The sequence below is a fragment of the Antedon mediterranea genome, chromosome 4, assembly GCF_964355755.1.
Source record: "Antedon mediterranea chromosome 4, ecAntMedi1.1, whole genome shotgun sequence".
NCBI classification, from domain to species: Eukaryota; Metazoa; Echinodermata; class Crinoidea; order Comatulida; family Antedonidae; genus Antedon; species Antedon mediterranea.
The window spans coordinates 21117302-21129809 of NC_092673.1; the positions used below are offsets into that span (position 1 = coordinate 21117302).

The 12508-nt window shown below is 29.1% G+C and overlaps 1 protein-coding gene across 1 annotated transcript in view; it reads left to right on the plus strand.

The window, feature by feature from the left end:
- The window catches only part of LOC140046872 (regulator of G-protein signaling 12-like), a 47439-nt gene that overhangs the window by 31213 nt on the left and 3718 nt on the right, over positions 1-12508 (plus strand). The window contains exons 10-15 of the mRNA XM_072091606.1: positions 168-383; positions 9209-9282; positions 11571-11694; positions 11811-11901; positions 12083-12231; positions 12359-12494. Coding sequence (XP_071947707.1) covers positions 168-383; positions 9209-9282; positions 11571-11694; positions 11811-11901; positions 12083-12231; positions 12359-12494 — 790 coding nt within the window. The remainder of the gene's footprint in view (positions 1-167; positions 384-9208; positions 9283-11570; positions 11695-11810; positions 11902-12082; positions 12232-12358; positions 12495-12508) is intronic.

Consider the following 12508-nt stretch of genomic DNA (forward strand, 5'->3'; position numbering starts at 1 on the left):
TACCAAAAAACTTTAATTTCAAATTTTAAAATTATTATTTTTATTTAACCTACAGTATAATAATGCAGTACTGGTTATAAGTCTATCATTGATAACGTAAATTAAGATAAATGTATTTATTTTGTCTTATAAGGAAATAAAATATTTTCTTTCTAAATTTTCTTTAGGTATTTTGCAGTGACAAAAAGCTAGACGTATTAAAACCAATAATGAAGCACCGATCGCCGTCAAAACATTACATATGCGTTACAATACCAGATGATTCGTGTACACGGGTACTGATACGACGTGGCTATTCCATGCGATCAGCGATAGCAAGCATTTGTGAACAGCGCCATATTCCAATGGCTGCGATGGAGGTGTTTTTCGCTGACTCTAAGGAGGTAAATTGTACTTTATAAACATGGAATTTAATTAATACAACAAATTTCTTAACCAAAAGGGATTAACCTTGATGAATTTCAGTATAAATTTAAGAAAGGAAAAGCAATTTTGATATCTAATCACGATCTCCAATTTAGATTAAATTTGGATGCAAGACATTGTGGATACAATCCTAGCATAACCTCACCCTGTAATGTTTGACAAATTTTGTATCCCCACCCCCTGGAATAGCCAAATTTATGAATCCAATGTAAATGTATTTTAACTGTTAAACATAAATAAACTGTGTTGTCTATGTATTTGAGCAGCTATACCCAGTAGGAAGAAAAAAGGTATTATAATGTTGATAAATTCCCAAAAGATCAATGTACTTGTAATCATTGTCCGTCAAAATGTTTCTTTTTACATTTCCTTTGTTTATTTGTCTGTAGGAAGTTATCAATAGTTTTCATTAGTTATGCACGTACATTTCTCTCTCTAGTTGTATAAGTGTTGACTTAGCATATATAATATACTTCGAAGCATTGTGTCCATATTTATGTGTGTATGCAATGGACAGTGTGCTTGAAAGCATTTATGTTTCCTCAGTTTTGATTTGAGTCTTACCCATACTTTCATTGTTTCTACCACATCCTGTTCTAGCCATATTAAATTCTATTTTTTTTCTTTACCATATTTGTCCAAATATATATATGCCTGATTCATATCTTTCAATATTTTCTTTCTTTGCCATATTTGTCCAAGTAGATTCCTCATTGTATATACCTGATTCATATATTTCAATATTTTCTTTCTTTGCCATATTAGTCCAAATAGATTCCTCATTGTATATACCTGATTCATATCTTTCAATATTTTCTTTCTTTGCCATATTTGTCCAAATAGATTCCTCATTGTATATGCCTGATTCATATATTTCAATATTTTCTTTCTTTGCCATATTTGTCCAAGTAGATTCCTCATTGTATATGCCTGATTCATATCTTTCAATATTTTCTTTCTTTGCCATATTAGTCCAAATAGATTCCTCATTGTATATGCCTGATTCATATCTTTCAATATTTTCTTTCTTTGCCATATTTGTCCAAATAGATTCCTCATTGTATATGCCTGATTCATATCTTTCAATATTTTCTTTCTTTGCCATATTAGTCCAAATAGATTCCTCATTGTATATGCCTGATTCATATCTTTCAATATTTTCTTTCTTTGCCATATTTGTCCAAGTAGATTCCTCATTGTATATGCCTGATTCATATCTTTCAATATTTTCTTTCTTTGCCATATTTGTCCAAGTAGATTCCTCATTGTATATGCCTGATTCATATCTTTCAATATTTTCTTTCTTTGCCATATTAGTCCAAATAGATTCCTCATTGTATATGCCTGATTCATATCTTTCAATATTTTCTTTCTTTGCCATATTTGTCCAAATAGATTCCTCATTGTATATGCCTGATTCATATCTTTCAATATTTTCTTTCTTTGCCATATTTGTCCAAGTAGATTCCTCATTGTATATGCCTGATTCATATCTTTCAATATTTTCTTTCTTTGCCATATTAGTCCAAATAGATTCCTCATTGTATATGCCTGATTCATATCTTTCAATATTTTCTTTCTTTGCCATATTTGTCCAAGTAGATTCCTCATTGTATATGCCTGATTCATATCTTTCAATATTTTCTTTCTTTGCCATATTAGTCCAAATAGATTCCTCATTGTATATGCCTGATTCATATCTTTCAATATTTTTTTTCTTTGCCATATTAGTCCAAATAGATTCCTCATTGTATATGCCTGATTCATATCTTTCAATATTTTCTTTCTTTGCCATATTAGTCCAAATAGATTCCTCATTGTATATGCCTGATTCATATCTTTCAATATTTTCTTTCTTTGCCATATTAGTCCAAATAGATTCCTCATTGTATATACCTGATTCATATCTTTCAATATTTTCTTTCTTTGCCATATTTTTCCAAATAGATTCCTCATTGTATATACCTGATTCATATCTTTCAATATTTTCTTTCTTTGCCATATTTTTCCAAATAGATTCCTCATTGTATATGCCTGATTCATATCTTTCAATATTTTCTTTCTTTGCCATATTTTTCCAAATAGATTCCTCATTGTATATACCTGATTCATATCTTTCAATATTTTCTTTCTTTGCCATATTTGTCCAAGTAGATTCCTCATTGTATATGCCTGATTCATATATTTCAATATTTTCTTTCTTTGCCATATTTGTCCAAGTAGATTCCTCATTGTATATACCTGATTCATATCTTTCAATATTTTCTTTCTTTGCCATATTAGTCCAAGTAGATTCCTCATTGTATATGCCTGATTCATATATTTCAATATTTTCTTTCTTTGCCATATTAGTCCAAATAGATTCCTCATTGTATATACCTGATTCATATATTTCAATATTTTCTTTCTTTGCCATATTAGTCCAAATAGATTCCTCATTGTATATGCCTGATTCATATATTTCAATATTTTCTTTCTTTGCCATATTTGTCCAAGTAGATTCCTCATTGTATATACCTGATTCATATCTTTCAATATTTTCTTTCTTTGCCATATTAGTCCAAGTAGATTCCTCATTGTATATGCCTGATTCATATATTTCAATATTTTCTTTCTTTGCCATATTAGTCCAAGTAGATTCCTCATTGTATATGCCTGATTCATATATTTCAATATTTTCTTTCTTTGCCATATTTGTCCAAATAGATTCCTCATTGTATATGCCTGATTCATATCTTTCAATATTTTCTTTCTTTGCCATATTTGTCCAAGTAGATTCCTCATTGTATATGCCTGATTCATATCTTTCAATATTTTCTTTCTTTGCCATATTAGTCCAAATAGATTCCTCATTGTATATGCCTGATTCATATATTTCAATATTTTCTTTCTTTGCCATATTTGTCCAAATAGATTCCTCATTGTATATGCCTGATTCATATCTTTCAATATTTTCTTTCTTTGCCATATTTGTCCAAATAGATTCCTCATTGTATATGCCTGATTCATATCTTTCAATATTTTCTTTCTTTGCCATATTAGTCCAAGTAGATTCCTCATTGTATATGCCTGATTCATATATTTCAATATTTTCTTTCTTTGCCATATTTGTCCAAGTAGATTCCTCATTGTATATGCCTGATTCATATCTTTCAATATTTTCTTTCTTTGCCATATTAGTCCAAGTAGATTCCTCATTGTATATGCCTGATTCATATATTTCAATATTTTCTTTCTTTGCCATATTTGTCCAAGTAGATTCCTCATTGTATATGCCTGATTCATATCTTTCAATATTTTCTTTCTTTGCCATATTAGTCCAAATAGATTCCTCATTGTATATGCCTGATTCATATCTTTCAATATTTTCTTTCTTTGCCATATTAGTCCAAATAGATTCCTCATTGTATATGCCTGATTCATATATTTCAATATTTTCTTTCTTTGCCATATTAGTCCAAATAGATTCCTCATTGTATATGCCTGATTCATATATTTCAATATTTTCTTTCTTTGCCATATTTTTCCAAATAGATTCCTCATTGTATATACCTGATTCATATCTTTCAATATTTTCTTTCTTTGCCATATTAGTCCAAATAGATTCCTCATTGTATATGCCTGATTCATATCTTTCAATATTTTTTTTCTTTGCCATATTAGTCCAAATAGATTCCTCATTGTATATGCCTGATTCATATATTTCAATATTTTCTTTCTTTGCCATATTTTTCCAAATAGATTCCTCATTGTATATACCTGATTCATATCTTTCAATATTTTCTTTCTTTGCCATATTAGTCCAAATAGATTCCTCATTGTATATGCCTGATTCATATCTTTCAATATTTTCTTTCTTTGCCATATTAGTCCAAATAGATTCCTCATTGTATATGCCTGATTCATATCTTTCAATATTTTCTTTCTTTGCCATATTAGTCCAAATAGATTCCTCATTGTATATGCCTGATTCATATATTTCAATATTTTCTTTCTTTGCCATATTAGTCCAAATAGATTCCTCATTGTATATGCCTGATTCATATATTTCAATATTTTCTTTCTTTGCCATATTAGTCCAAATAGATTCCTCATTGTATATGCCTGATTCATATATTTCAATATTTTCTTTCTTTGCCATATTAGTCCAAGTAGATTCCTCATTGTATATGCCTGATTCATATCTTTCAATATTTTCTTTCTTTGCCATATTAGTCCAAATAGATTCCTCATTGTATATACCTGATTCATATCTTTCAATATTTTCTTTCTTTGCCATATTAGTCCAAATAGATTCCTCATTGTATATGCCTGATTCATATATTTCAATATTTTCTTTCTTTGCCATATTTGTCCAAATAGATTCCTCATTGTATATGCCTGATTCATATCTTTCAATATTTTCTTTCTTTGCCATATTTGTCCAAATAGATTCCTCATTGTATATGCCTGATTCATATCTTTCAATATTTTCTTTCTTTGCCATATTTGTCCAAATAGATTCCTCATTGTATATGCCTGATTCATATCTTTCAATATTTTCTTTCTTTGCCATATTTGTCCAAGTAGATTCCTCATTGTATATGCCTGATTCATATATTTCAATATTTTCTTTCTTTGCCATATTAGTCCAAATAGATTCCTCATTGTATATGACTCAAAATATGCTAAAGTGTTATAAAACTGTAACACAGAGGTCAATTTTTCATCTTTAACCTTTTTTTTTTTTTATAACCTGAAATTGTTGAGTAAAAACATATCTTTCAGGCAATACTAAAAAAAAGATAAGTCACTGAACATGAACTTCAAAAAATGTATTTTAATTTAATTGGTGTAGCAATTGCGTGTGTTAGTTTTGACGGACAAAATGTTGTTGTTTTTCTTGAACAAATAATAAAATTATCATAACTATGTCTTATAATTTATTTAATTATGTTTAATATACTACATTTCAAAGTATAAATGCGGAAAAAAAATTTCTCAATAATCACATAAAAGTGTTTTTGTCTTTAAAAAATTAGCATGCAATTGGTGAAAATTTATTATGCCGTTTTAATTGTACTTTAATCACTGTAAATCCTTTGGTTATTAACTATTCTTGATAGAATGGCAGAAAGTCATAATGGCAAAATGTTTTATGAGGAAAAATAATATCAAATGGCATATCTTTGAAAATAATGACATTATTTGAGGTGTACTTGCGTGTGTTAGTTTGACAGACACTACGCTTGCGTGTGTTAGTTTGACAGACGAAGCTGTGGGTGTGGGTGTGTGTGTTGTCTGGAAAACACTATTGGGCATGTAGTTTGAGAAAAAAAATGATAAGAGTACACTTTAGGTGTGAAGGTTGGCTATTTATTAAAAATTACCAATATTTTAATAAAATCCAAATACCGTTATGTAATCTCCGACATACAGTAATTTTCACTTGGCAAATTCAACTACCGGTATACAATACTTGCATGTATAAAAACACAACTAATGTCATCAAAATGGTTTGAAATATTTAAATTGAAAATTAATCTGAAACAATTATCTTAATTGCCTAATTATTATACAGTCAACATGAAAACGTGCATGATGCATAAATAGAACATCTTTCTCTATACAATTTTGAATGGACGGCACCTCTTGAATTAGTTTTCGGGGTTGGTGAGCCCTTATTTATCTCTTCTATTTTTACTTTTATTTTTAAAACCATTCTGAAAATACAGCAAGTACAGAAAAAAATATTAATTTTGTATTTATTTTATTAATATTTTTATTTATTATATTAGTAAATCTATATGTTTTATTTATTTAATATTTCTTTAAATATTTTTATTTATGTTAGTAGGCCTACATTTGATTTATTCTTTTATATTTTAATTTGTTTTATTTCTATTTGTTTTAATTTAGTATACTTAATTATTATTGAGTTAATACTAATTAAATAGCCTGTTAGTTACTTAACTATATTTTTATTATAGGTATTAATATTTATAGTATCTATTTATTTATAATTATATTGGAATAAATTTTATACTTCAAAATTATTTTACCATGCTAATCATCAACACACAAAATGAAACTAAATTGTTTAATTCCATTAAATTTTTTTTTTTATGAAGTATAAAAGCTATTAAAATACGCTATTTGTAATTGAAATGAAATACACGATCTGCCAAATCCTTATATACACGGCCGCCGTCCGTCAAATATAACGCACGTGTTCGCCAGCGCTCCTCCGGAGACGGAATACCAGCGATTGCTACTTGTTTGAAGTATAGGCTTAGGCCTAGTTATAAAACCTAGGAATTACATGTATTAAAACTTGAAAAGAACATTCCATGATATTAAAATTAACTAAAATCTAACCAATAAATATGTCAAGGCCTAACGCACGGAAGAAATATCTGTCAAATATAACGCACGATTTAGAAAGGTCAGTCAAAACACTGAGCAAATTAGCCTAGGCGTGTGCCTATCGCTGTCGCTTGAGACAGTTCGCCCTAATAGCCGTACCGAGGTAATTATTAGGCCTAAAATACCATTAGAATTAAATATATAAAGCCTAAACTATGTATTTATGTTCTAAATGTATTTATTTATGATTTCTAATAATGTTAAGTACTTACGTGCGTTATATCTTGCGTGCGTTATATTTTTGACAGAAACTAGTTTTCGTTGTTTAGCGACGCAAGTTTACATTCTGTGAAGAATTTTTGCAGCGGGAAGCCATCGCGGGAGCTATATTTGTAGGCTGCCATGTAGTATCGTCTGTTTGCTCATTCTCGGCGGTAATGACAGGAAAACATTGCGTGCGTTAGTTTTTGACAGACAATGGTGACATTTTTTTTAAATCGGGATTTATATACAATTAAATTACATAACATTTAAAATCTGATGCATTATATAGAGTAAACATATCCTTGAATTGTTTAACATTTTGGTTTTCGTATTGCCGTTGTTCTAGGCCTAACCCAGCCTAGGCCTAGTCAAACTTGATTGTTGACGGACACAGTAACGCACGTCAGCACAAGCAAAGATATTAATTTATTATACAAAAATAAAATATTGTGGTGTCAATATATTGATTTTATTTATTGTTTATACATGTACTTCCAATATCCCAATCAATATTTTTTATTATACTTCACAATTATCAAATATAAATTGGATTATGAAGTGACACTCAAAATGTTACAAATTCATGGTGTGAGAATAGGCCATTATCACAACAAATTTGAAATTTAAAAAAAAAATAGTGGGTGGAGTGAAATGAAACTGTGTAAGTTATACCGTTGCATGTTAAACTATCTATTAATTCCCTACACATATTAGTGTATAGTATATAATATTTTTTATAAATACAAATTAAAATGGCATTTTATGTAACACCTTAGCATATTTTGACTCATATGCCTGATTCATATCTTTCAATATTTTCTTTCTTTGCCATATTAGTCCAAATAGATTCCTCATTGTATATGCCTGATTCATATATTTCAATATTTTCTTTCTTTGCCATATTTGTCCAAGTAGATTCCTCATTGTATATACCTGATTCATATATTTCAATATTTTCTTTCTTTGCCATATTTTTCCAAATAGATTCCTCATTGTATATGCCTGATTCATATCTTTCAATATTTTTTTTCTTTGCCATATTAGTCCAAATAGATTCCTCATTGTATATACCTGATTCATATCTTTCAATATTTTTTTTCTTTGCCATATTAGTCCAAATAGATTCCTCATTGTATATGCCTGATTCATATCTTTCAATATTTTCTTTCTTTGCCATATTAGTCCAAATATATATATGCCTGATTCATATCTTTCAATATTTTCTTTCTTTGCCATATTAGTCCAAATATATATATGCCTGATTCATATATTTCAATATTTTCTTTCTTTGCCATATTAGTCCAAATATATATATGCCTGATTCATATCTTTCAATATTTTCTTTCTTTGCCATATTTGTCCAAATATATTCCTCATTATACCTGATTCATATCTTTTAATGTTTTTATCTATGCCAAATTTGTCCAAATATATTCCTCATTGATATGCCTGATTCATATCTTTCAATATTGTTTTCTTTGTTATTTAACTTCTGATATTTAATCACCATTCCAATCGTCATGTGTATATCTAAATCTTCTGAATCTTCTAAATAACCTGAATCTAAATAATCTAAATATCTTATCTCTTGTTTCATATCAATATAGTAGTAGTAGTGGAAACCATTTTGTAACAACAGTGTTGCGTGATAATTGCATGATACTATAGGAAATTATATAGAATTCTTGTTCTCGTACATCAAAACAAAAATGATAAATTTGACAACTGGTACGGAATGCTTAAAGATGTATTGTCCCTCTGAAAAAATAATTCTTAACAAAACATTTTTTGAATGTCATTTTAATGTAACATAATAGTTATCCACTTTGACCAAAAATTGGATCGAAAAAAAATGTATTTATCTGAAAAAAAAGTAATTTAAAGAAAAAAATACTGCCTGCCAATGGGTTTTTGGTTGAATTTAACCAATTATTTTGTCATTTTATATATGAAAACATTATTTGTTTTCTTTTTTTTTTTCTACGGAAGTAATTAAATTTATTAAAACTACAAATAACATATTTAAAGTCCGATTTAAGTAATCTTCATTTTTCATGTTTTTGGGAGACAATACATTTTTAATGTAATATATAACTTTCATTCTTGTTTATGTTATTTCTGTTTCTATACATTCCATTTTAATATTTAATGTGATTACTTTTTTCTTTATCAGGTGGTAGATCTAGAACAAGATATGGCAGCGGTCGGACCTCGTCACGTCATCATTGAGAAACGAGTTTTATTTAAGTGAGTGTCAAAAGTACAGGGATGTAGAAACTATTTTTCTCTGAACTGATATGCTATCCTCTTATAGCACATATGTTATATGTTGTAAATAAGTTGAACTCATACACTCTTATGTAGTCCATGCTATATGTTGTACACATGTTGAACTCACATGCTATCCTCTTGTAGCCCATGCTATATGTTGTACACATGTTGAACTCACATGCTATCCTCTTGTAGCCCATGCTATATGTTGTACACATGTTGAACTCACACGCTATCCTCTTGTAGCCCATGCTATATGTTGTACACATGTTGAACTCACACGCTATCCTCTTGTAGCCCATGCTATATGTTGTACACACGTTTCTTGTCTCTTTACAACATTTTGTCTCTGTTATTGTGTATGATATTCTGTCATCTTGTATTTTTGGTGTAATTATGTTTCTACAATAAAAAATACTGAAAAATATAGTACATTATTCAGCAATAGTAATTGGTTCTATAAATAATGTCACATAAACATTTTCTAAAGTAGATAGGATGTATGTATATACTATGTAATGTATTTCTAAAAAATATATATGGATATTATACATTTCGCGCGAACGTTTTGCAATTTTTAAAGTAGTTCAGTTCAGCAGCAGCTGATATAAACTACTTAAAAAATATATGGGTATTTAAAATATTTTTATTAAATAAAATAGGATTATTTTCAATGCTGTGTGTATGAATTATGATGGATCTCAATGGAGATACAAATAAAATTAGCAAAAAGCTAAATCAAAACAATAAAGTAAAATATATAAATGGTAGATCTTTTGGATAACACTAATCCTTCCTCAGTGAAAGTATTTATGTATAGAGTATCACGGTGTGACGTCACAACGACAGAGGGCGCTGCATGGTTGCTAGCCAACCAAAAAATGCGTTCAGCGCTACTATGTTGATAAACAGTAAAGATCTGTATTTCTATCAAATTATGTATCTTAGCTTGATTTTTTTTAACTTAAACTGTAGTTGAAGAATAAATAGATTATTCAAAACAAATATTTAGTGATCTTTTGAAATTTTAGTTTGTTTTTATTAAAATTTATTAAGTTTTAAAATGACTACTTCAATAAGCCTATTCCAAACCATTGGTGACTTTGGAGTCAATCAGGCAGGCTGAACGCATTTTTGGTTGCGCTAGCAACCACGCAGTGCCACCTACCGTCGTGACGTCAGCACCGTGATACTTTAGTATACATTCAAGTAATAGCTTATTACTGTAAGTATTGAAAAATTGAGTTTTTCTATGCAGTTTATCCGAATTGTGTATACAGCATTAAAATGTACAATTTTCAAAGGAAATCTTACAATTACAATTTTCTTTAATTTTTTTAAGACGGGCCAGTGGTATAAACCTTAAATTATCGATTTGCAGAATAATAATTTATTTTCAAACAATTGCTGAATGGACAATTAAATATAATTTTTTTAAATATTTTTTATTTATACACGGTATACTGTCATTGTTGAGTTCCTTTTTAATAAATTTAATAATTGAAAATCTTCTCTTATGATTGTCTTAGTGTTGTCTTCTGTATATAGCAAGTTAAATAAATGTTGTCTGAAAATGCAAAAGAATTATAAAATTAATAAACTTATCAACTCAACTATAATGTTATTTGTATTATAATTTAGATATTAGACCTGCCCTTTTCCTTTGCTAGCCTCCACCGCTGACTTTACAAAACCACCTTTATAGTTAAGATGTAGATAGTAGTATCGTAGTGTCTGGACAGAGATAGTTAAGGGAAATTAATACTGAAAACTAAAATTTAAGAAGTGAAACATGTTATTAATAATAACAAAATAATAGTTACATTTCACAGAAAAATAAATTATACTGAAGTTGTTTTTCAATAGATTATAGTTTCAATTTCAGTTTAAATTTAAAATAATTTTTTTGTAAAATGTTGACTTCTGGAATGGTATTCGATTGGCAGTCAGGAAGTTATTAGACCTGACTATAGGAAGAAAGATCACAGTATTTACAAAGGAACATACCATTTCATTAGAGGGTATTTCAACCTTTAAAAACTGTTATAATGACATTCTGCAGTGTTACAGTTTTCCATTTTAATACATTTCAGTTACTCTGTACTCAGCAAGTCATGAGAACTGTGAACAACAAAAACAACAAATATTTATTAAATCTACATACATTTACTGCATACCAGCACACAACTGGTGGCAGGCTACCTTTAAGAATGTACTAATCCACATGGAAGTTAACTAGTCTCTTTACTGTCGTTTCATTACAGAATTGAATTGCCTAACAAGAGAGTGATAGGTGTGAAGTCTAAGCCAACCAAGAAATTGTATGAAGTTCTTAAACCAATCACACACAAGTATCAGTTGATATTAGATGCCATGGTAGTACATCTAGTAAGTATTGTGAAATATTTAAACTTTTAGTGGCAAAGCTTTTGCACAGATCTAGTTTTTACTATTTGTTTTTGAAAATATATTAACAATCTTGAAAAAATCGTTTGTAATTTCAGATGGGTTCTCCTGTGCCCCTTGACATGGATATTATTGTTGAATCATTGGACAATCGAAGGATTCTCATTGAGACAGTTGAGCAGTATAGCGGTATGTTTTAATATTTTAGCTATTTATTAATTTCATTTCGCCAAAAAAGTGACCTCTATAAAGGGAACTCTTTGGGTCCTGAATGTCTCCCCTTAATAGGGGGTCTACTGTATTGTCTAACCAAAACACATATTTGTTAAAAATGTTATTGTTTAATGTTATTGTTATGTTTATGTTATAGCTGGCACTTACAAAATGAATAGGGCTGAAACCGCTATGCCACCAAAAAACAAAACTAAACTACACAAATCAATATCAGCTGAAAGTGTACTAACGCATGGACCTGCACGACATGTACACACCCATAAACAGAATGGTAGTGTCCAAAAGGTACATATGTTACTGTGTTATACTTTGTACGAACATTTGACAACTATTAGAATATGGTTATATAGCATGAATTGTTTCTTACTACTCTCGATACTCTATTCAAAGGCTTTTAAATTATTTTTTGTAGACATCTGACAAGATTCAAAAGTCCAATGAGAAGCAGGCAAAGGATATCAACTCAACATTTGGTAGACGATTGAAAAGCCCACTGAAAAAGGTCTCAAATAAAAGTAAAGACAATATGAACCGCAAGGATGCTGATGGTAGGTAGTCTTTT